General features: G+C 39.7%; 1 protein-coding gene across 3 annotated transcripts in view; it reads left to right on the top strand.

The window, feature by feature from the left end:
• The window catches only part of CDH13 (cadherin 13), a 426,216-nt gene that overhangs the window by 188,188 nt on the left and 211,889 nt on the right, over window positions 1–26,139 (top strand). For all 3 annotated transcript variants that reach the window (XR_007628446.1, XM_050311304.1, XM_050311303.1), the window contains exon 5: window positions 11,882–12,034. Coding sequence is in view for 2 of the 3 variants with exons in the window: in XM_050311304.1 (XP_050167261.1) it covers window positions 11,882–12,034 (153 nt within the window). In the remaining variant the exon portion in view is untranslated. The remainder of the gene's footprint in view (window positions 1–11,881; window positions 12,035–26,139) is intronic.

Genomic DNA, 26,139 nt, shown 5'->3' with positions numbered 1-26,139 from the left:
ATTCTAAACACAGTGAGTGTAGCCATAGAAACATAAATATTAGGGGTTTTAATTATTAATAATTTTAGTGGACTTTGTTAAATTATTTTTATACCTCCACAATGTGGTTTTGACTAATTTTAGAGTTACTAATACCATTAAATACTTTTTTTTTCCCTTCTATTTGAGAATTATGATCACATGCCTGCAGCCTTAATTTTTGGTAAGAGTTAAACAACAAAACCTGATCCTGGGGAAACTAACCTGCTTCATTAATCTAGAGGTTTCTTTTGCCTCATTAATTATTGCTACAGTTTTACCTGCATTTCCCTTCAATTAGAGGAGGGGAACATATATATTTTAGGTTTATTGCTGAATTCTTTCTGGGGATGGGTGCTGTCCTATGCCTTCATCTTTATAGGTGTCAGCATATTATTGGGAGGATCTCCAAATATTTCAACTCACTAATATTTTAGATAAGTTCAATCCTTTTTGCCTGTAAGTGCAATATGAATGTTTCTACATCAATATGTGTTAAAATTAAAACAGGTGCAGTGTCATAAGCAACATTCTTAATATTTGCTATCATTAGATGTTTTAGTCGTACTGTAGCTGCAGTTAAATAGAGAGAGACAACAATTACTACACATCAGAAGTATCTGTGAATTCTTCAATTTGTTCTAAATAATGGAACTAGAGTAATAATCTGTATAAACAGGTGGGTATGGATTGGGCTATTTGTTGGCACTGAGTTAAAGGAATGTCTATGACAACTGGGTATGTTTTGGATTCCCACCTAAGTGATTATAGATTATCACTTAATAATGTCACTATCAGTAAGAAGTGGTTGTATGAAGTGGAAAGAGCCGGGAAATTAAATGATGTTTGTGGTTTTAGGTGTGTATTCTCTTTAGTCTTTATTAGCTGTAAGCCAGTGCCTTGTTATGGCTGTGAACCCAGGGCTGGGTTTTGAACAGGGTGTAAAACCAAGGCTGTTCTTTGTGGCTGATTGTAGCTGACCACTAAAGCTGAGTCCTCCACAGGTGGAGCAGGTACTGCTGGGATATTTATATTTTTGCCAGCTTAAAATGGCCCTGGAGAGCTGTGTTTCTGTTTTGATTCCATCATTGGAGGATAGATTGCACCTTTGTCGGGCATAACAGGATAAAGCCCTGATGTGAGTCCACCTCCAAAGCCCTGCTGAGCCAGACATTGCCAGGCACAGATTAATGAGGCTCCTTCTCTCAGGGCCTGATGTGGCTCAGAGTGGCAGGACCAGCCTGTGACAGATTCATTCCTCCTAAACCCCTCTGAGCAGCTCTTTTTTTAAGACAGGTTTAAAATTGCTTAGGCTTGTTCTGGTAGATGGAACGGATCCTTCTCAGTCCAAGCTCCTCTAGAAGATGAATTGCTGCAAGAGAGGGAATTTCTTTCTAATATTTAAAATAATTTATACAAATATCCCACTTTTCTTGCCCTGTTTTATTCAGTGGGAAGACTTTTTCTCCTTGAATGTCTCTATTCTTTTTTCCTTCACTCTCAACTAAAGTGTTAAAATGATTTTTTTTTCCACACTATTAGCTCCATTTACATTCTGCAAGATAAAGAACGCACAGCCATTATCCACCAAACCTATGTATGTAACAGTTTAATAATTTAAAAGCTTAAACTTTCACAAAATCTTATTATTAGCTTTAAATAGTATTTTTCTTTTTTTTTTTTTTTTGACATTGAGCAGTGGTATGGCAAGCAATTCTATGTGACTGGAAAGCATTTAATTTTGTCAGAGTTAGAGAAGATAAAGCTGCTGCAGCCCAGATAGTGTATTAATAGGTTCAATCTGGAGCCTCCTCTAAAGACCTTCTCAATCTTTGGGGAATGTTTCATATTTAAAAAAGAGCATCTACATTTTAAACTCTCTAATAAATATTGGTTAAAATATCCAAAGACTGCCATAACTGCAGCTTTTACCAAATTGTGAGGTTTCAGGTTTAATATTTTTTTATTGTTGGAACCTTTTGCAGAAGTGGGCGTTGCTGGTTGTGACAATCATTGCTTCCTGTTATTACAGTAGTGGGTTTATTTGTTGATAGTGAAACTTGAGGGAAAGATCTGTATTTATCCATGCACTTTGAAAACTGGGAAAGTATTTTGAAGAATCTGCCTCACCTGGCATTTTTTGCCCATTTGTGATGGGCAAGAAGACACTGGTTTGGCTGCTTTCTTGCTTCTTAATCAAAGGGATTATTGAAAACTTTCAGTACAGAGTCATTATCACTCATTCTGTGGATTATTTGTTATTTATTCTCAAAGAGATATCAGTAAATGTTATTTATGCTATTTATAATCTCTTAGAGCTAAAACCAAGCAGTTGTGCAGTTCCTTCTGATATCCTTGATCTCCTTTCAATCCCACATCAGACTGTGTCTGTAGATGAAGACACCAATCTCTGTACACACTTGCATATGTTAGTGCAGACATATTTATACCAATATCTGTCTCAATAGGAACAGAGACTAAAACAAAGACACCCTCAGCTTGGAACAAAGACAGCTTTGGGCTTGCTGAGTCAGAGAATGTAGATGTTCTGCACAGTTAAATTTTATGGCTCAGCTTCTCCTCTTTCGAGGAAGGAAATTATAAAATCTACATGAATTATCACACTCAACCAGAGCGACCATCCTCTGCAGAAATTAAATCTGGGTAATTGGTGCTGTTGCAGAAATTGAATTAAATAGTTTGGCGAGTTCAGAATTAGGTACACTGAGCCATCTTGATGTGAGTAAATATGAATAATATCTTCTTGTCCGGGATTTTGTGGCAGAGAGGCCTCGTAAAGGCACAAAGAGGGGAAGGGCTGTTTACAGTGCATTACACAGGACAGGTTCTTGGTGCCCACCAGCAGGAAAAGCCATCTGCTTTCATGATACCCACCTTATCAATAGTTTAAACTGTACACTCTGTACTTCTGTCAGCTTCCTTAGAAAGAATAGATATTCCATCTTTTCTGGGTCTTTATAAACCCCTCCAATTATTGTGTGTTTAGCATGTTGTATCTGGAGATACAGCATCCTTACACTGAAAATTGTTAGAAATAAAACTAACATGAAATACATGGCAAAACCTCCAGTGAGAATACCAGGATCAGATTCACCCTTTTTTTAAAAATATATATATATTTAAGTAACGATTCTACTTTATGAATTGACTACTGGCTTTACACAAACCAGGCACAAAGCAGACTGGGAGATGCTGCATTTGTGGTTTTTTAAACCTCTTTTCAATGGTAGTATGAATAGGTTTCTTATTAATAGAGCAGCTTAATGTAATACTTTTCAAATTTCCTATTTTAGATTAAAGAAAGGCATTAATGCTATCAGTGAATCACTACAGACTGCTTTTGTTTCAAGTTAGAAGCAGTCAGATTTCTCAAGGTGTACTTAAAACTTTGAGTATATAACATTATCACTGGTTACTGCCAAGTAGATTTTGTGTTAGATCTCCAAACAGAGCCAAGGCAAAGGGGACCTGATTAAACAGGAATTACAGGAGGTTTTCTATTGACTCACAGGCTTGGAGTTGAGGATGGATGGTCACAGTGTGTCCTGAGTTGTTGAACTGAAGCTGTTTGCTGAAACTAACTCTAAAATGTACCAGAGTAACACCAAGTGGTAAATGAAGGAGAAGAGAGAGGTGGGAAGACAATCTGAAAGTGCATTTCGTGGGGATTTGGGTTTTCAATGTTGATATTCCTGTTGCAGGTTTCAGACTTACAGTTTTCTTACAGGTCTGGAAATTTGACAGAACAAAGTAGGGAGCCAAAAACATTCCCCACAAGTATTTTTTACAGCCATTTGTGTCCCCATCCAGCGATCCAGGAAGGAAAGAGGTCCAGGTTTAAGGTGTTAGTGGTGAGCTTGGATCTGGATGGTGCCTTTCCAGGGGGATAAGTGGAATAAGACTTGGAGTCAGGACCTGGGGTCAGTTGTCATCAGTCACTGCATGTTTCTCGAGATGTGCTGACAATACAGGCTCCCCTCTCATTCCCCACAGATTAAAGGCACTCTGACTTTGCTGAAATCCTTCATTTGATCTGAAGTCAGGCTCACTATTATCCTGAGGGTGGGTAGGATCGGCCCCGAATTTTATACCTTCTAAGCCATCATTGCAGGTGGGTCAGGATAGAGCTGAACAGTGGTTTTGTGTTCTAAATGAGGAGGAAAAATCTGACAAAGCTTCCCTCTGCCACCCTTGAACTCATTCTGCTTCACCCCTGTTCGAGTTCTGCATTCACGTGTATCTGAGTTCCCAGTGAATTCTATTTTGTCTATTTTTCCAGCAATGAATTTGAACTAAATCATGAGTAGAGTAACCTTAATTATTCCTTTTTTCCCCCTAAGGCTGCTGCAGTTACAGGAGTGTAGGTAGCACTGTTGATCTGGTTTGTGATCATATTGTTAATTAAGGGGACAATATGAGAAAATTATATTTACCATTCGTGACTTTGTTACATTTCTGCCTATCATGTTTAATAAGTCGTACCTACTTACAGCTGTTTCGAATTGACATCTGATGGTTAATCATTTTAGATGAAAAGTGAGGTGGACCCTTTGTTAAAACTTCCAATGAGCTTAGAGAACCAAAGTTAAAATCCTTTATTTCCAGCATAAAGCATCATGGAGCGTTGTTACTCATGGAGGTATTAAGTGCTTCATCAGATTAAAATGTTGAAAGTTTTAAATATCCCAGATGAATGTCAGATGTTGGTGCCATCTGCCCCTGACAGAAGCACCAGCATCTGCTGAGATGCAGACCTGTGACCTCTAGATAAGTTTCTATCCACAGAAAAATATTTATCTTCCTAGGATGACCTTCCATGCACAAGACATGAGCCATGGATTTGTTTCCTAGGGAACTAGTGACTGAGGAAAATCTATAATTAGATCTGTGGGTTGCTTGCTACAAGTGGGAATTGGGTGCTAAGCAGGCTCTTAAAGTATCCAGAAGCATCAGATAGACTTCATGTAATGGAACCAAATTTAGCAAAACAAAACCAAAAACAAAACAACCTTCATCATGATATTTCTTTTTTAATATCTTCAATTAAAAAATTAAGTGCTTTTGATAGAGTACTTACCCCTCTATGTTAATTTTAATTGCAAAATATTTCCAAAAGTCAAGGGCTCGGCAGGTTGCCGGTTAAATCCAAAATAAAATTAGACACCGCCTTCCCAAAAATTTCTTCAAATTAAACCGAGCCTTAATTTTCAAGAGGGGTTTTAGGTGAATCATTCTCATCAGCTCCATTTTTCTCACTTTCCTACCCCTATTCAGCTCCTCAGGTTGGCTCTGCAACTTCAGTGTCTTATTCTGCAATTCCAATTACTCGGCCCAGCTGGAGGTTCCCACTTAATCCAGATCTTGATTTCTTCCTTTGCTGCTTGCGTGGATCTGAAGACACTGCTGCAACAGTGGCCTTGAGGAATAAATTAAGATTTTGATCTTATTCAGAATAAAGAGTACAGTGAAATACCTGGGGAAAGGTGCTGTAAATTGGGTCTGGTCTCTTTTCTCCCACCTTCTGCACTTTTAGCTCCATGAGTGGTAATAACACATTGTGTATTCTGTCCTGTGTCCCCAAACTCTGCAATTACACACCACTGAATGTGGTAATGTTGTCTCTGCATTTCTGCCTTTTTAGATCAGTGATAAGTTTGCAGGAAAGCACCTCTATAAAGCCAAATAATCCATTTGTTTGTTTGTTTTTTAAGGGGATCTTTTGAGTTCTTCTTCATTTAATATTGTCAGTCACAGTCAGATTTTTTCCTAACTGAGCACAGCTTTTGAGCTACTCCATCTGGCTGTCACTCAGAAGACAGTGGTCCTTGAATTCCTTCAATTAATAGGCTTTTCTAGGTAGTAACTTAAGTGGTAATTAAAATATGGTGATTAAATGGCCAAATTAGCCAGTGAAATAATAAAACCTTCTTTGACAAGCAACACTTCCAGGTCCTTTTCCTTCGAGATCACAAAAAACTGTGCACTCTGTACTGTCAGTAGAAAGATGTTGTTGTGTCCAGAACCCTGAGCCTGCAGAAATACATTTGAAACAGATTATTAGGAACGAGAGAAGTGAAAATTATTGGTAATGAATCTCCTTGTGCTTTATAAATCAAGACTAAAAGGAAGCTGAGAAATTACCTGCTACGAAAGATAATGCACATCTTGATGTGCCCATTGAATTCCTTTGCTCCCATCTGGGAGCAAATGCTCTCTGTTAGCTCTTTATTTTGCTTAAATCCCCACATTTGAATCCCTGCAACCTGCCTCCTCAGGGGGAATTGTTGCCTCTGTGTTCAGCTGCAAGAATGAACCTCGGGCTGAAGGTGCATAAATTCACTTTGTTCCACTCGAACACCTGCTCGTCCCACTACCAAGTGGAAGCTGAGTTTTGTAAACATTTATGCATAATTATGATGAAAAGCCATTATGTTGAGCAGATATTTTTTCAGTTGAATATCAAATATCCTGTTTTGTGTTGGTTATTCTAAAAGACCTCACAAATGCAACGCCTTCACCAGGTTTTGATACATCAAAAATATGCTAAGGCTCTGTGCTTTGGTTCTCACATGGTTGGGCCTAAATTTGATACTTCCTGAAACGTTTTGCATGACAAAGCTCATAGTTAAGATGCTAAAACTAAGTCTTGTGGATGTGAGATAGAAAATAGATCTTGAAAATTGAAAAAGACTTAATTATGGCTTTCTTTGGTAGGTTAAGTCTTGTTTTTATATACACTTTTTTTTCTCTGAGAGATCTGTATATGTGCATTCTTATTTGGACTGGCCACAGCATCAAGCAAAATACTTGGATGTGATGGCACAGAAGCAAGTTCTGCTCTAATAAATATAATTTTCCCCAGCTTTGGTTCCCCCAGAAACCAAATTCTTCACCTTAACTCTGTGTCCTTGGAAGGCTGGGTCACTATTGTATATTCAGATTGCTGGTTGAAGTTCCTTTTCCATTCTGTGTCCAAGGTTTCTGGAGTGCACAAATACCAGGATTTGAGGGAGTGATTGCCTGGCTGATATTGAGCTTTGCAATGGGAGCCTGTGGAGATTGCACAGCTTTGAAAGTTTTGCCTCATACCTCGACTGGAGACTGAAAACTGATCTGGAAATGTTTTGAAATTTAAGGCTCTGACATTGCCTATGCTGTTGTATTGCATGAACATCTTCAATTGCTGAAGTTTTGTTCTGCCTTTACTTGAATTTTGGAAATATTGTTCCTTCTTGTCTCCATCAGCTTCACTGTTGTTGTTGATGACATCCTGAATGTGTTTTCGTTGATAATATGATGTAGGTGATAGCCAGGCTGTTCATGTTTGTGAACATGAGAAAGTGTTACCTGAAAGGTGTCCTGTCCTGTACAGAGTGTTGGGTTTGTCCCTCATTATCATGAGCAAAGGACAGAGTTGCTTAGAGAAGCTTCATAATTTCTGCTACCACGATGAGAATAAATCCCCTGGATTTTCTTGGCCATCACCTGTATATGGAGTGAATCTGGAGAAAATCCTAATCAGAGAGAAAGCAAAGGTCAGGTTTAATTAGTGGAGATAGAGGTAATCATTTTTCCTGATAATAAATTCAGCAAATCATATGAATTCCTTTCTAGCCTTGTTCAGCTTTCAGCACTGGAGCAGTTCCTGTCGGTTGATGCTTTTGAGGAACGATGGGAGTATTTTTGCATTTGTTTTGGTTGAAAGAGTATTTGAGTCAGTGTGGAGCAGATGGAGCCTCTGACTGTAAAAAGTGATTTTCAGTATGGCAGGACAGGAAGTGTCTGTTTAAATATTTATACAATTCTAAACAATGGGCCTAAACCATTGTTTTGCTCTTGTGAAACACAGTGATTAAAGGAAAAAAATAGTTCATCTTTAAATATGCCATGAATAAATTTGCTTCCTAGGAGGCATGGGGAAGTGGGAAACACCAAAACCAAACCACCCTACATAAAATAATAATAACCCCCACACACACCAGAGAGATACTGTAACACCCTGGAATGAACAGAACCGGGGGTGTGAACCAAATACTCCTGTCTGAGGGTGGGATTTGTTTTCTGATTAAAAAGTGAAACTAATATGATGCATCTCCAGTTCACCTGGTGCCAAGAACTAAGAAATCGTGGAAGTGGTTGAAGCAAACGCTTTTTAAAGACTGAAACTGGTGAAGAAGGATGGTGCTGTTTAGGACAGATTTGCTGGGGTTGCAGAACTGTGAAGTCTCTCTCTGGGGGCAGAGTGGGTTTTTTGTACTTCCATTGCTCTTCCTCTCTTGAGAACACTGATTTACTTCTGTGATAAACCCATAACAACAGGGGGATCACACTGCAGAAATGAGTTTAGCTGCAAGGGATACATAATGTCAGCTGAAAAATAGCACTTGGGAAATACGTTTTGGCCATGGTTCAGCAAAAAGCAGATCCTGTCAGCTACGAAATGCTCTGTTTGCTTGAAAGTGTCTTTTAGTTGAGCAGAATCACAGAGTCTCTGCCTTTTTGGAAAATAAAAATGCTGGTCCATCACAGTGTTATATCTGTGGCCCTGACAAGGCTGGTGTGGATCATTTCAGTTCCCAGACATTTATTCTCTGACATAACCTCGAGATGGGAAGAGTGTGGGGAAGTGAGTGGCACCAAAGTCTACATCTAGGGCTGTCCCTTGGGTCCTGGGGGAGGAAATGGCTTTCAACAGTCTATTATTGTGGGATGCTCAGCTGGCACCGATTCTGTCCGTGCCATCTGCCCATGCAAAGTCAAGGCTGTTCTGAACTGTGAGATCAAAACAAGGGAAAATGTAACAGGTAGAAAGTGGGAACCTAAACAGGGTGTGACTGCCTTCTCCATAATCTCTATGGGTGGGAGATAGGGCCTTGTGCTGCCTTCCTGATCATCCCTAAGAATGAAGAGTCTTCATACGCAACACGTAGCCACCGTTGTGTGCTGCAGACATTTCCAATTTTAGAACCTGCACTGAAGTTCCTGCAGCTGTGGAAAAAAAAAAAAAAAAAAAGACAAATGTTTCTGTTGAGGCTTCAGGTGGTTGGAACTGGAGGATTTTGTTTGTGTATTTCAAAAACGTTAAACTGAAATCTCGAAGTAAACATTCCACCCATGATAATCTGATCTGCCCTTGTTCCATCTCAGCCAGGAAATGGGGAGAGCATTGTTCTGCAAATGCGTTGTGAACCAGGAAATTTTCCTGTGAGCAGTGCTGTGTTTACATACCAGCGTTCAGAGTATCAGTCTTGCCAGAGGAGACGTCAGACAATCCTCCTGTTTTCGTCTTTGCTCTTGTTGAAGCACCAAACCATATGGCAAATTAAGCCTGATTTTTATTAAACTTTTCATTGTGCTGAGCTTGGTGCGAACTGGGAAATGCACTTTCTTTGAACTATGGAGCCATTATGTAAGCATCTTAATTAGGAGATGTTAATGTTCTCCCCTGCATTCCTGGGAGTTTGCAGCTCCCTCTCGTGGCTAATTAAGCGGTTTTAAGAATCCGAAAATTGCTCTGTGAGATGACAGCGGTGCCGTGGCACACGGAGCAGCTCCTGGGCTGTGCTACAAGATCAAGCACGAGGTGCTGTGCAATAACTGGATGCACAGACGTCTCTGAGACACAGATAAAAGAGAAAGGTCTGCTCAGAGTTGCACCCTGAACGTGACAGATCCCTGAAGCTTTAAAAAAAGCTGAGTAGGCACATCCAGAAAAACTCTGTTGTTCCTGTACATTAGAGATGCTGCCCCAGTGGGGTTGAGATATGGGATATGTCAGAGCTCCAGGGAGCACAAATCTTTCAGGTACCACGTTGGGATGTCTTGCAATCAAATTCAAGGTTAAGATCTTTGCTAGAAGAAATTTTCCTTCCAGTCAGGTTTTCAGGGACCATTCTTGTTCTGTCTTATTCTTATTCTTTCTTATTGTACTTCTACCTTTCCATCTGGCAGATTTTTGATAAATTCCCTCGCAGTGCTCAACATTTGTTCTGCTTTATTTCTGTGGCTTGTTAGGGCTGGGGCATTGTGCCCATACTGCATCTTAAATTTGTCATAAACAGGCAATATTTGATGGCTCTGGTGGAAATGGATGTAGTGGAAACATCTCCGAGTTAGATTTTTGTGCTGGCCTGAGGCTGATTTCAGGCCTTTCAAACCACTCTTCTTATACTGGATGAGAAGGTGCACTTGGCTTGGAATAAATCTCAGACATCAGGGCAGAAAAATGATCAGTTCCTCTTTTTCCTAAAAAAATGACCAATGATCACGACATTGCAAAATCTCGAGCCCAGCTTTAAAAAAAACCCCAAATATTTTTATGCTTTATATAAAAAATACCAGACTGACCAGCAGGTAACTTTTCAGTAGGAGCCATTGGGTTTCAATCTCATCACAAAACCAGAAATCACAAAAGTGACTTTGCCCTTTTGTCACCTGCAGTGTTGTTTTGGCATCACATACTCTAAAAATGCACAAAAAATTTTCTTCCATTAGAGTTTCTGAGCGTTGGAAGGAGGAATTAAAAAAAGAAAAAAAGTGAAACAGGTTTTTACTTTGAAATTTCTCCCATCCCCAAAGGGTTTGCGAATGGAAACTTTATCTCCGAAAATGCTGATTTCCTACTTCGTAACTTGTGGCAATTTTTTTCTCAATTAAAATAAAGGAATAATGATTATGGAGTTAAGTCAAAATCTCACTGCCCAGTAATCTGCAAACCAGTGTTGCTGAACCCCCAGCAATAGGGCAGCAAACATTTATTTCCTCAGGGACATTATTAAACAACCTGCATATTTATTATCTCCAAATTGGAGCAGGTCCAGATTTCTAAGGCGACTTTTTCCCTTCCTTTTCCTGAGCTGTGATCCAGACCAGCATATAAATTTTTGACTTAATGTTTCTGCAGAAATATTAGTGGTCTGAAATTGCTGGAAACAAAAGAACATGGAACAGCAGCGGGAAGGAACGATTTGGCAAAATAGTCAGCCTTAAAGGGCAAGATTAATTGAAAATCCTTCAGATTCTGATGCACAAATACAAATTTGCAAATCATGTAGCTTATAAGCAACATTGTGTAGCTCTGCAAGTTTGTAAATGCTACTGTCGCTGATGTGAGAGGGGCTTGAAATCGGATTTTTAGGGTTTTTTTTTCTTGTGGAAATAAGGTGATAGTAACAAGGAGTTGTGTGTATATCTATATGTACAGATTTGGGAAGTAGACTAATTCCAGCTGTGTGGCTAAGCACAGTTCTGGGCAGGATACTCAGATATTTTCCTCTTAATTTAAAATCCTGGGAAAGGAAGAGTCTAAAAATTAATAGGGTGGGGGGGGAAACCAACTTGAAAATAGTCTGGTTTGTAATGACTTCACAGTGGCTCATAAAAAGGATGGACTAATTGGAAAATCTTGTGTGATGATTCTCTGGTGAAGGTTGTTGTGAAGAAAGTGTGTTCCATGACAATCAGTACAATATGTCTCTTTACTTTCTTTTGTCTTTTTATTTTTTTTTTTTTTGGTACATTTGTGCAGTTTTATCAATTTAACTAAAAATAAAAAGGCATTAAATGAAACGCTAAATTGTAGACACAGAGTGACCACAGTAGTGATGGAAGAGTAGAAACTTTAAGTAGCTAAAGAGAAGACAGTAAATTCAACATATGACCTGGTTAAGGTCACAAGCAACTTTTCCAGGATTTAGCACAAGATCTGCCTGATTGAAATCCTACTTTATGACTACATTTTATTGGCAGGGAATACACCTCAGCATTAGGTAAAAGGCTGAATGACTTTAGAATGATTTTAAAAGCTGTTAATATGGCCTGTCACTTGTTTTCTGCCATGCAGGTCATCAGGAGTGAAGGGACAGAGGGAGCAAAGTTTCGACTCTCTGGGAAGGGAGTGGATCAAGACCCAAAAGGGATTTTTAGGATCAGTGAGGTCACTGGGGATGTGTCTGTGACCCGAACCCTTGACAGAGAAGCCATTGCCAATTATGAGGTGAGTACTCACAGCAGGAACATCTCTGCCTCTCTGCTACTGGTGTGCATTTTTGGTGTGTTTGCTCTTGAAAGAAGTGCAGTTAAATTGAGGACTGAATTGCAGCCACTGTGCTATAAAATTTCCATTTGTCCTTTGGAAATGGTAAATGGTGTTTATTTTTACATGCAGCTGAAACCCTCCTCTGCTTTCTGAATGGAACCTCTGCCATTTATCTTTAGTACAAATGCTGTCTGAACGTTGGGGGTGTGTTTGATTTGTGAAGACAAAATTTTGTTTGGACAAAAGGAGATCTTTCGAGGAAGTTGCCACTGTGGTACTACAGGGTTATACTTTATTATTGTCAAACAGTCAATGGAATGTACCGTGGAACTCCACTTTCGGTAATGGATGTCTTTAATAGAGATAAAGGAGATGCTGATAATATCAAAATGTTAGCAGATTTCTCTTGTCAATAAATGCTGTGTTTCTCCCCACTGAATCTCTAACAAATGAGCTCTGAAGTCTGCAAAATTACTACTCCACCATGCCCTGAAATGCATCCTGTGAATAGAGGATCTGCCAGTTCATGTTCTCTGTCTTGCTCTGGAAACGTGCAGTCAGATGAACTGGTTCTGGCCACCTGCATAGAGAGGGGCAGCCGAATTCTAGATGGAATTGTGTCACAGCCTGGGGGACTGATCTCCAAACCCTCTGGCAGCAGGAAGCACCTGGTGGGGCACTGGCTCTGGGGACAGCCCTGACTGCTATCCCTGACCTCTGTTGTCTTCTGCTGAGTAGTGATCAATACTTGTACTTTCAGTGCTGTGTCCCTCCTCCTCTGGGAGAGTGTGCCAGTCAGATGACTAGTCATCCTTCCTCAAACAGCACTGCTAAAATTTACCATATGTTGGTTTTCAACACTTAAACATCTACTTCTTCAGTGGGTCTGCAGTGAAATGTATGTTAACCACTCGCACAGGGTTTATGGGAGATGCTGACGTCCTTCTGCAGGGAAAACATTGCAGTTTCTCTTTTTAACACTGTTCCTCGTCTTCATTTACCAGCTGTTTCTTATTTTATCAGTAGCTTCCCACCTTAATGTGTTTGGTACAAACCTAGAATATTTTTTTGCTGGAAAACCAGAGTAGACTTTTCAACTCGATGCATCAAAACACAAACGGCCCCACTACCTGATCTGGCAAAAGATACACTGAAATTAAGATAATACCTTTTCCCTGGAGGACCCTTTCTGATGTTATACCCAAACAGTGTGTGGTGGCAGATTACCCAGAGCAGGGTGGATGTGCAGCCCAACAGGTTGTGGTGCTTTCTGAGCTGTCCCAAATCCCCTGCCCAGCAGGCTCCCAGCGCCTCGCGGAGCAAACCAGAGTGAAGTTCTGCAGGAGAACCCTCAGCTTGATTACCCTGTCTCTGAATCCAGCCCATTGTTTCCCATACAGATGTGTCAGGGAGGCAGCAGGATTTTCTCTCTGTTCTCCTTGGTACACTGAAAGGTGAATAACCTAAAAAAACTCTCTCTCAGAAAGTGTTTTCTGGTGTTGTCTGAGCTTCTCCCTGCACAGTATTGATGTTGTGAGAGAAATTTCAAAGCAAAAGTCAAGTGTGTAAACAGCGATGATTATAATATAAAATAATTTATAATATTAAAAGTATTTTATAAATAATATAAAAGGAGGAAATGTGAATCCTTCAGCTCCACAGCCTGAGCACTGATTTACTCCCTGTGCTTAGTGCATATGTACTCCAGGGGTGAGAATTTAAAAATGTTAATAGGGCACAAAGTAGAGCTTTGCTGATCACATATTTCATAGAACTTTGCAGATTTTACCGCCTCAAAATGTTTTAAATTAGCTGAAAATATTTAATTGTTTATAAAAGTTCGGTTTTTCTTTGAATGTTTGACATTCTGGGTTTTTTTGCTGCCCTCTTTCTCCTGGAAGAATATTGAAAAACTTGGAGTTTTTCTCTGGCTCCATTCCAAGAGAAACATTATTAAATTAGAGGAGTACTGAATTCTACACAGATGATTGTTTGAGTTAATCCCTTCTTTCTGCAAGTGTTTTATTCCTAGTAAAAGTTAGAAAATATTTTGAAATAGAATGAAAGATTGTGTCTGAGGGTCAGGGCCTGCCATCTCTTTGGTGCTGCCCATTTGCACAACAGCTGTGTTTTCAGAGGAGTTTAAATTTTTGGTTTTAGCAAAAGAATCTCAAACTGGCAAGAGGAATATAAGGCAGTTTGTATTAACGACACCACCCTCACCCTCTGAAATAGACTTATTTATGTAATTGGTTTATAAGTTTATTTTTTAGGAATTCAGTTAAATCGATCAAAAAATGGACAAGTAAGTGAAATTTCACCAAATATTAATACTGAGGGGATTATTTGCCAAAGTAGTTCTAACTTAAATCACCTGCAAATTTGAAAATGTGATGGTTTGTCCTGGGAAAATGAACCTGTTCCAAGGACCCTGGGTGAGACAGCGAAGCTCCAAATGCCACTATGGAGAAATGGAACTATTGGTAATCTTTTCTCTCCTGTGCATGGAACTATGCTAATGCAGTCCTGTTTACCAGTGGAAAAAGGTGTGTCCTTCCCTGTAATTTCGTGGTTTGTCTTCTTAAAGGTCAGAGAATGCCAGTCAGCTTCAGTGTGAAGTGAGAGCTGTGTCTGAAGAAGAGCAGGAACGATGTTATGCCCAGCAAAGACAGTTTTAGGAGAGTGTGTAGTGACTCGTTTTGCCTTCTCAAGGGGTTTGATAAAGAGCATCCTGATAGGAATTCTCTGGGTCAGAGTACACCAGATTTACACTCAGTGGTTTTACTTTGGGGCTTGCTACAGCCCTGTTGACAAAACTGCCAAATGATGCTCTGAAGAAGGGGCTTGAGCAGACTGTGGGCAAGTTATTGAATTGCTGCTGGGTTGGGGAGATAAGAGGTAGCCTCGAGCCTCTGCTTAGTGGGAGCAAAAGGTGTTCAGTTGTACAAATGTGCTCTCAAGCATATTTGGTTTTCTCTCAAAATTTGAATGAATAAGACTGCTCAGAAATTTCAGCCAATGGCAAATAATTTATTTATTTCTATACTGAACAGTGCAGATGTGCAAAAGCAGATGAAAGAATGTGGTGGGGAGACTTCAGATGGATTTTCTAGTCTGAATCAATGAGGCACACACCATCCAAAAGCTGCCAATAATCTGTGCAATTCAGGGTTCACTTCAGACCCACAGTCCTTCCTGATTCCAGCAGAGGAGAAATATTAGTGACTTTTCAGTTCTGTCTTTGAGCAAAATAAATCAAGTGCTTGTACAAAGAGCTGTGATAACAGGGCTAAAGGATTCCGCTGAAGCTGGAAGGCTACTTGTGTTCAGTGTTGATAAAACACCACTGAATTGGGAAACAAAGGGTCAAATAGAGGGCCAGTGAAAGTAGAGGTCTGAAAACCAGTGATTATGGGGTAAGCTGTTAATTAAAAGCCCTGAGCTCATTTTCAAAAGCTCACATTTACCTGGATAATGTGTTTGTAGGCAGAATGCCTTGATGCAAGTAAAAGCAGGAAGAGTTGCATGGATTGATTACCATGACCAAGGTGACAAAGTTGCTTAGTTAAACTAAGTGTTCTTTACTCAGAGTTTGTTAGGTACAGAAGAATTGGGAACAATATTTTGTGGAGTTTTTACCGAGATGCATGAGATTTTGGGTTAGGCATTCCTTGAGTACAGGACAAACCCCGCTCTGCAACCTCTTCAGCATCAGTGCCAAAGTGCCACTTGAATGTTCCAATCTCAAGATTTTAAAGGGTGTTGCCATTGTTGATTGGCTTTTTCATAACTGCTTGCCAAGTGTAAATATGTGTGGAAGAGAAATAATCCCAAAGTGATCCTCTGCAAGCATGAAAGGAAGCAGCTTGATAGAACTGTTCAGTGACAGTGTGCAAATTAAAGCTGTGACCAAATTTACCTAGGCAATTTGAACTGCTAATGAAGAGTTAGTTTTAATTATTTTTTTAAGTAAAGAGCTTTATTTGCTTTAGAAAATACTTAACAAGCAGAGGTGTGAAATCAGCTCTCAGCTTTTTTTATAATTATGGATCACACTTCTGTTAAAGGACGCCTTGCAACTGGTGGTGACAGACTGAGATATTTAGAAAACTTATGTTAACAGGACCGAAAAAGTAAATTGGGAGTATGTAGTTCTGTGTGGTATTGTTTCTGTAAATCGGGTGGCAAGTGGATTGAGAAGAGGCAGAAGATTTCAGACCCATCAACAGCAACCAGCATGAACAGCCTCACTGTGGGGTGGGTGTGGCTGAGCCACACACTGAGGGGATGCTGCAGTCCAATGGACTCCATTTCTGTGTTGGATTTGCAACAAATAATGGAAATGCCTCACGATGAGGAGGAAACCCAGCTTGGTCAGGTGCTGAGGAATGTTTTTTGAGCCAGATGTGGAAGTGCCTCAGTGCGTTTTTGCAGCTCCCAAAAGTGTTCCTGTAGCAAAGCCCCAGGAGGGAACAGCTGTGATTTATGGTGTGCAGGAGAAGGGATCTGTCTTGTGTGTGAGTCTGGTTTAGTGCAGCCACATCCTTTCCAGAGTGATTTATCACACCCTGACACTGAATCCCTGCAATGTGCAGGGGGGAGGTCCATGGACAGCACACAAACCTGCTGCTCTTTCCCAAGGAAAACCACAGGTTTGCCTCTGACTTCAAGCCTGGTCTGAAATGTGGTTTAATCTTGGGTTTCTGCCCTGGCAGGTTGGTCTGAAGTGCCAGGATCTGCTCTGTCCTGAGCTGAAACCTGATGGGGAATGTCAGACCTCAGTCATCTCCCACTGATATCCCCCAAAAAAGAAGCCACTCTTTCATGGGAGGAGGAATTCGGTCTTGTAGGGATGTAAATTTTAGTAAAATGTGCTTCATTTAATTGCATCATTAATACACAGAGCAAACCTGTTAATATACTGATGCTCTCAAATTGCATCTGTTCCATCAAAAAAAGCTTGCAGTAATGGCAGAGTGCAAAATTTCAGGGAGGAATCCTGACTATTTAGCAAGGGGAGAAGAAAGAAAGTATCACTGAAGAAAACTAGGTATTGTTTGTTCAAGATAATTATTATTTCTATTTTTTTCCCATTATGAAATGAAAAAATTGAGTATTAACAGATCAAACACCATCAAACCTGGAAGCAGAAACAAACCCAGCAGAAGCAAAGGTCTAGATCCTTCAATGAGATCTCTGTGGGCCATCTCCTGAGTTCATGGGGAACTTTCTGGCATTGCTTGTTTCCCAAGGTCAAACCCAAGGTGATCACCATCACTGAGTGCATAAATCTGACTTGTGAGCACATCATAAATTTTAAGTGGAGTCCCATTTCTTAAAAGTACAATTTAAATAATTGCTTGCACAGCTGGGATATAAATGGGATTTCCAACTGCTGGAAATCTCTCTCTTTCTCCCAAGGTTGGATAAAAAGAAAACCTGACGGGAAACGAAGTTAAAATTCATGTTATTCTTATGTATATTCTCCCATTTTGCCTTGAGGGGAATAAAACATTGTATATAAACTCTCTAATTTACCATTTTTCCTGGCAACAATCTATTCAATACATACTGTATGTTATCCAATGCATCTCAATGTTATGAGGTATCAGCAGGGCACTGTGATTCCTCTCAGAAGCTGGTATTGTCCTCACATCATTTCTGTGGAAAACATGCACAAGTCAACAGTTGGTTTTGTTGGAGGGCATTTGCTTTGCTCTTGGTTCTGGCTGCTTGCACGGCTGTGACGTTCCCGCTGTTCAACAGCACTGTGGTGTCATCTGGAGGAGGAACAGAGAGAAGGGGAAAATCAGAAGGGTTTGTTTGTAACCTGTAACTGGCAAGGCAAGGCAGTGGGCTGGGATTTCCACCCTGAAAACAGCACAGACTCCAAACATCAGGAGGAATTAGTGTTTCCTTAGTGAAGAGCGGGAAGTGGAAATGCACAGCAGTAAGAACAAAAGAAAAATTTGAGCTTACTGAGACAGTAACAAATTACACAAAATTTGGGTTGGTGGCTGTTTAGTTTTTGTTTGTTTTGTTTGTTTGTTAATTATTATTATTTTCTAATAGAACACCACTCCTGGAAAGAATAATGATGAGTTCAGTAAAACAAGATGAGACTAATAACATTTTTGCCATATTATGCTAATAGCCTGCGAACCCCCTTTTATTAGTGCATATTAATTGCATTATAAGGCATTTAAATGCCATCATGATCTGTTGGTTTGTTTCTTTCCCTTGTCTGTTCCTGTTATTGCAGCCCTTGGAATATCTTGCCTGACCTCTTGTTCTTTATGTACCTGAGGAAAACCATAAGACCTGTCTTACCCTTCCCTGCAATCTTCCTTTCATTTTCCACCTTCTTGCATCTTTTTTCCCCTCACACTTTTACCTCCTCTTCATAACCCCTTCAATCTCCCTGTCTTTCTTGATGTTTTATGTCATTCACTCACACTCTCTGCCTTTCCTTATTCACACACACTGCCCTGATTCCTGCTCTCTGTAAATAACCTTGCCAGGGCTGTACACAATCATCATCTGAGCATCAATTTGTTTGGTTATTGGGTAGAACCTCTGCACTGTCTCAGCCAGAGCTGTGCTGCTTTAGCCATTCCAGTCAGGTGTGTTCATAAATAACCCCCTTCAGAAGCCTGTGCTCTGCAAACCCTTGACTTTGGGTTGCTTCCCACACGACTCTTCCTTCTCTGCATCTTTAGTGGCACAGCCCAGGTAGTTGAGATCTGATGCTAAGAAATTTTGGTGGAAAATTGAACTTTGCTTCCATTTTAATGCCTTTGAGTCTGTATATCTCTTCCATCAGCTTATGTATATTAATTCAAGGAGTGTATGATTGGCTGGAAAGTCCCAGCATTTAATTCATTAAAGTAATTCTAATACATAGTTCTGTCAGCACTGGAATTGTGGTCTCCTCAAAACTGAGCTGTACCAGAGCACCTGATATAATAACTAGTTCCGTGGATTCAGAACAAGGAGTTTGATGCTTGATCTTTGTGAAATTATTGTAGGATAGTAGGCCATAATTTTAAAGCTGTGTCTGCATGTGTTTGTGGCAAAACCACTAGACAGGTTTGCAATTTTGATGCAGAGGTGAATTTCAGTAGATGTGGAGTGGGGAGGCACTTTTTCAAAGTGTGTGAAAAGAATCTGTATAACATTATTAAATAGGGATACTTCAGTCAGTTTGTGGATTCTGTACTCCATTCTGCAAGTTACTGCAACATCATTTAAGGGAATTAGGCTACAACAGATCTGTTAATTTAGATATCATTGTGCCGTTGCATGTACAGTTCTCTTCAAAATCCAATGTTTTTGTATCTGTTCTTTCTTGCACTGAACTTTAGGATCCCTAAATACGATGCAATAGTTTCACAGGACCCCTAACATGTTATGTTCATTGTTATATATTTTTCCCATATCTGTAGGAGGCTTTGAGGAAAAATGACACTATGGACCATGAGCTCTGCACTATTGAAATGATGCTAAAATTACTATGTACTATAAGAAGAAATTAAGAACTGGGCCCTACAGTTTTGACTCACAAGATTGGTATAATTTTTATACCAGTCCATTAAAAAAAATGCAGCTGCACATCAGTCTGTTACATGTGTACGTGCTCAGTTTGCTTTTCTGCTGTACTTTGATTAAATACCTACAGATATGTCTAAAATATATGTCAGTGCAGGAAACAAATGTATGATATCATGAACATTACTACATCCTCATGGATTTATATACAACTACCTCATCCATTCCCCTCAAATCTCACTTCTGTTGCAGTTAAATGGAAATCTTCCTGTGCTTGACAGCATGAAATCCCTGTCACGCTGTCATTATTTCTTAATTGCAATATTTCTGAGTTCTTTGTGGTGATTGAATCTTAAGGATCCACTGTCAGCATCTACCCCAAGAGTTTAAAAAATGTCAGAGCCCTAAAACTTGCACAAGAGTTCGAGTGATGCGCTGAGTTCCTTCTTACCTGGCTTCTGGGTGGGTTTTTTTTGGATCCACATCATCTGAACTCTGGCATTCTTTTTGGCAGTTGTATATTTAATTATTTAAAGTGAAAACATGATGGGACTCAATAGGTGGAACTTCAGAAAAACCAATAACTGATGAAACTCAAAAATGGGAGAGTTGGCAACACTGCACTGAAGCAGAGCAGTGAGAATCTTCCCTTTTCTCTCCCTTAGTCACTTGTGGTGGAAACGTTGATGGAAACAGGTGGTTCCTCTGGGTTCACAATTTTCTTTCTTAAGATCCTTGCATGAGAGCAAATGAGTGAGAGAGGTTTAGAGGACTAAAGTTATAAATATTTAGAGAGTACTCTGTGAAGAGACTTCTAATATGGAAATTTTACTTGGCATCATTTTACTGCAGTGTAAACGATAAAAGTCTTGCTGTATTTATCCTGGTTTACTCAGGTCATTACTAATTATTTCTTAATTAGACAAATTCCTTAAAACTAAGCTGTATTTATGTGAATGTATTGATTTAATTTTTTTAGTAGCTCATTAGCAAGAGATGTGACTTCAGTTTAGGAATTTTCAACAGATAATTTGCTCATCTCAGTTCATGTAAAACACCATATGTTTAGACTCACATGACGGATCTTCTCCTTTTGAGGGTTTTTTCAGTTTTTCTGCAGAGTACAGAACAGGTCTCAGTAGGGAGTGGCAAACCTTATTTTGTGCAGGGGTGTGTGGCTGAAAGTCTGCAAGGACAGACACATTAATGGAGTCCTGATCCTTTGAGGTTTCCCCATAGGGGCATTTCTTCTCTGAGAGCATTTCTATCATCTTCAAAACATTTTGTCCAAATCTGTTAGTCTGCTGGCAGCAGGAGCCCAGGCTGGTAAATGTTCTGCTTCCAACTCTGCTGAAGTGCAGCTCTAAAATATGGAACATCAAACATTCCAGTGGGGACTGAAGGCTTCTGAGTGGGAAAGAAGGGTAAAATACTGGGGAAGGTGCTATGGAGCCAGAAAACCTCTCCTTGAACTGGTTATATGCATGGAAGGCTTGCAGAAATACAAGATATTTCTACTAATTTTTGTTGCTAACAAGTGTGATGTGGTGTACCTGCCATGCAGTTGTGTTTGCAGTTTAAATTTGCAAACCAGAGAGCTCCTGCATCTCTGCAGAATCCTCCACAACCTCTGCTCTTGACATTATTCCTAATGTTTATTTTACATACTGGTAATTCAGATATCTGAATGCAATGCATTGAAAATACCTATTATCTATTTAAGGCTCTGCTATTGTAGATATCTCTTAAATGTATTATGTATCCATAATACCCAGGTGATCTGCATTCATAGACAGGTTTTATTCGTGGATGGGAACAAATAAAACAATGTATTGCTGTTATATTTCCGTTAGATTTAGAAGATTTAATAGAATTAAATAACAGGATTATGGTTTACTATTTAGGAACTACTGAGAGGGAGGAAAATCATGACAGTTTTAAACCACCAATTTTTCTGGTTGTCTAAAACAACCTGTAAAAAACTCCATTTTTCCCTTGCTGCTGAGAAAATATAGAGGAGAGGCCAGAAAACAGGTAAAGAAATTGTTCTAAAAATAACATGTATTTTCTAAATGCTGTGAAACTTCATTGTATCTTATGTTTACCCCTCTAAAGAGGAAAGAAAACATTTGATATGGCAGAATACCCTACTCTCTTGCCATTTTATGTGAGCTTCTGTTTTCCCTGTGACCAGTTATCCCTCATGGATACAGAGAGGATGAGTTTCACTCCAAGAACATTGGGATTCTCGGATCTGAAGGCCTTATTCCCAACAACTGGAGTTTGTCCTCACAGAGGGTTGCAATCCTTTGCCTTGGTGAACAAAATTAGGGTTTCCAATAGAGACACAGAGAAAAAACAGCAATTTTGGTCCTTGCTGGGCCTGAGGCGTTCCTGAGTTCAGATCTTGGGATTGGCACATCCTCTCTGTGCTCTTCAGGATACACCCAACTGCCTCTGATCCTCGGGAATCAGGGATCTGCTGTACAGGAAACCAGCAAATTAAAGCCCAGCTGGTTGTTTCCAGGCTGTGAGACCCAACCAACTGGTTCTCCAAAGGTGCCACTTGTCACTCAGCTCTGCAGAACACAGGCCTGGCACCCCAGGAGTGGGAGAGTGCAACTGAGTTTGTGCCCTTTGATCCATTAACCACGGGTTAATTTGGCAAGCACACTGCACTTTGTCAGGTTTTACACTGCAGAATTAACAGTCCCTATTAATTTGAAGGTACTCACCCTCTAATGACGGGGATCTTCAGTTCCTGTTAGGCCTGTTTGCAATTGATTTGTGCAATGCATTTATTAAAGGAAGTGCTTGAAAGGGATGGAGGTGTTGGAGGACATGCATTTAATTTCCCTCCACTTCTTTCCTGGGAGCTTTGATCAATGCTGTGCTTGCTGCCTCTGCCACATGCTTTGAACTTGGAGGGGCAAGAGTATAAATAATTTCCCATGTCGATTCCTGGCTCATCTGCCAGGGCTGATACACGAAAAGCAAGTTGTCTCCTAAATTCTAGCAGCGGGATTAGGGAATTGATTAGTTGAATTCTGAATGAAAATTGCAATTAAAGACAAAATTGTATCTCTTAGAAAGGCTTCAAGTCATTTGACCAAAGTGTAGCAGTCACATTACAGACTTTTGACAAAGGTTTGCATTAAGAATAAAACCTATTTTCAATAACATTTTTTTTCTGTTCATAAATCAAACTCTTAGATTAGTAACAATTACCAAACCAAAAAGATGTGATGTATTTTTTGCAGTTTTTCATCTTAAAGAGGAAATTCCATTGATTTTTGAAAATACTGAAGAAGTGATTCAGTGAACATAATTGCAAACAAATGCCATCAGTAGCATACAATGATTTTTTCCCAATAGGTTCTGCTCAAAGTATTTATAATGACAATATGGGCAGTGTATATTCAATTGCAATTAGTATTTAGAGTGTATTGATACATACTTTGCTATAACAGACCCAGGACACACTTCAGGTCTGCACTTTTGCATTTGTGAGTTAAGCAGAAGCTTCCCTGATGACAGATAAAATGTCAAGAATTTTACGAGCATATTTATCCCTTATACTGGCAATATTTTGCTGCCTTCTTATAAGGATCACCCCTTTCTTCCCTCCTTCCTTATATTTTGTCCTGAGCTTTATTAGAATATTCATAAATGTTGTAGAATCATAGAATAAACTGAGCTGGGAGGGACTCACAAGGAACATCCAGTCCAACTCCTGCTCTTTCACAGGACCCCCAACAATCCCACCCTGTCCCTCAGAGAGTTGTCCAAGCACTTCTTGTTCTCTGGCAGTTTTGGGACAGTGGCCACTGCCCTGGGGAGCCTGTTACGTGCCCAACCATCCTCTGGGCGAAAAAAAACCATGTTTTTATGAACCAGCTGTCACCATTTATTCCATCTCCCTCATCCAACTTTCTCAGCCTGTCTCTGTGATTGTCCAACGTTACTGGAGATGGCCACAAAACACAACTTTCTGATCTCAGCAGGTCTTGAAAAATACACCGATTTTTGTCACCCTGTGAGCACCCAGAGCACATTCTAATCCCCACAGAAGTAGTTGTAGTGATTTAATAAATGCTGCTCCTCATCAGCAGTGACTCAAGCTGCAGCAATGCTGAAGGATCCTTTGCTTCTGCTGAGCTGATCATTTTGGTTAAGTGAGAGGCAAATGTGCTGGGATGAGCTACTCAGGTTTAATTTTTGCTATTCAGCACCATAAATTATAGTATTTTATGTCAAATGTAAAAGGTATGATTTGAGCCAATTATGCATTCTGCTCCCAATCCCCAAACTTTTCACAGGCATATAATTATGGGAAGTCATTTCCACCAGGTCAATTCTCTTTTATCTATTCACAGGGAACACCAGGACATGTGTATGAAGCTTGCAAGCATCATTTTAAAACTAGACCTATTAAAGCTGCTTATTAATGAGAATGTTTTCCTTTTCATAGCACAACACTTGATCCTGTGTGAGCAGCATAGAGAATTCTGCACAGGCTCTTTGCTTTGCTCTAAACAGGAGGGAAATGCAGGAGTCAGAAGGGCAGGAAAAGAAGCCAGAGGTTTGATATAATTTGGAGATGAAATGTATCACTTAAAAAAGCCCCCAAACCGACCACCAAATCTCTCAGCATTTATGTTACTCTACTGGCCATCGATTTTATTTAGTGTTACATTGTTGGATATAAAAACCTCTTAGAATAAGATTTAACTCTTTAAAAGCCATGGTAGATAACCTTCCAATTTTCTGTATTTTATATGACTTTGTGTCTTTTTTTTGCTACAGATTTTTTAGGGTTAAATAAGGAGGGGAGTAAATGCTCATTTTATGTCTGTGAAGCCACTGTTCCAGTTTCACTTGTCTGTTGTGTTAGATTTGCTCGTAACTTTTTTTCCTGAGAGTTGTTAGGGAATTCAGAGGAGTTAAATAACCATTTTCCTCAAGGTGTTGGGATCAGTTTTCTCTCGTTATTTATGCTGTCACCTTAATCTCACAGATTGGCTGCTGAAAGCTGAGTACCAGTGCAGTTAGTAGCAGTAAATGTTGATTTACTCTCTGACTGATGCCAAGTGGTGGAAGTCACACACACATCGCTCAGCAGTGGTGAGGTTGGCAGTGAAGTGAGGGGTGGTTTTGCCTTGACATCTCCCTTTGGGACAGCATAATTGTGTCAGCAATCCCAAACAGAACTAAGACTAATGGTTGTTTGACTGCTTCCCATTGGGACTATAACACAATAAACCAAACCAAATAATTTCGGTAGGACTGTTCACGAGGCAGAGTTGAACTTTAAACACATAAAATGTCAGAAAAAATAGAGATTTTGAACCAAACTCTGCTAAAAAGAAACAATTCATTGCATTAAGTGTGGTGCTTGCTAATAGATGTGATTTCTTTTTCTGCATGTATTACAGTGGTTTTTACTGTATAATAATTATTATTGTTGACGAGAGATTGAGAAGTGAATGTAAATTTTTAGATTTAAAAAACTGGCTGTAAAATTTTTCAGAGCATTTCTATATGGGAATGATTACAGGATGTACAGTGCTGTAAAGAATTTGGCTGGGTGCATTTGAAATCTGTGTAGCTCTGACAAGCACAGTTGTTCAGGAAACGAAGTTCTGGTGTTATGTCTCGGATACACACAACACATGAGGTGCCAGGTCCAATTAACAGCCTGATGGTGGTAAATCCATTATCCTTGGAAAGAGAGTCCACCACCAGCAGACATTAATTCAATGTGACACCAACTGGGGTGTTTATATACAGCTAATTGCAATGTCAGACATTCTGCCTTAATTGAGTTTAATTGTGGCAAAATTGGAGTTAATTAAAAGTTAATGGTATGGAGCACATCATGTTATTCTAAACTCTTGGTACATGTTTCATATCCGTATTATTGTTGTTGAAATGGTGCTTTCAATTACTGTGCCTTGTATTGGCACTTTGGAAATGGGCTGTCATTGTTTTCACATCGTTGAGAGCTGTTGTTCTGAGTGGGCAGGGGTGGAAATGTGATTATTTTTAAAAAGCTTGACAAACTTTAGGTTGGTTCATTATGTCCCGATATAAATGTCACATGTGATGTTTCCAACCACCTTGCTAAGGTTGACTTTACCAAGAGGGTTTGTGAAGCAGGAGAAGAAAATTCTGGTTCCTCTCAAGAGAAGGATGCTATTTTTGGCATTGTCCATCATACTTCTGTAAGGAAATCTGTTTCCTCATCTTGAGTCAATCCATATTTTCCTAATTGTGTTTTATCTCCGGGTGCTCTGTGAGCATCTCTGCTGAATCTCCTGTCTGTCACTTCCTTCTGTCTCTGCACCCTTTGTTTGCTCCAGTTATATATTATATATATTCCAATTATATATTCACTGACAGCTCCATCTCCATCCTGACCTCTCTCTTGATGAAGTTTTATATCAAAACCTTTCTGCTTGACATGTGCTCCCGGATGTCTCGCTGCCAATTCCAAATCAGTCCTTGCATCTTCC

The sequence above is a fragment of the Myiozetetes cayanensis genome, unplaced genomic scaffold (genome assembly GCF_022539395.1).
Source record: "Myiozetetes cayanensis isolate MyiCay16 unplaced genomic scaffold, myiCay2020 scf16, whole genome shotgun sequence".
Classification (NCBI taxonomy): Eukaryota; Metazoa; Chordata; class Aves; order Passeriformes; family Tyrannidae; genus Myiozetetes; species Myiozetetes cayanensis.
The sequence above is the reverse complement of the archived record's forward strand: the minus strand, read 5'-3'. Positions and strand labels throughout refer to the sequence as shown.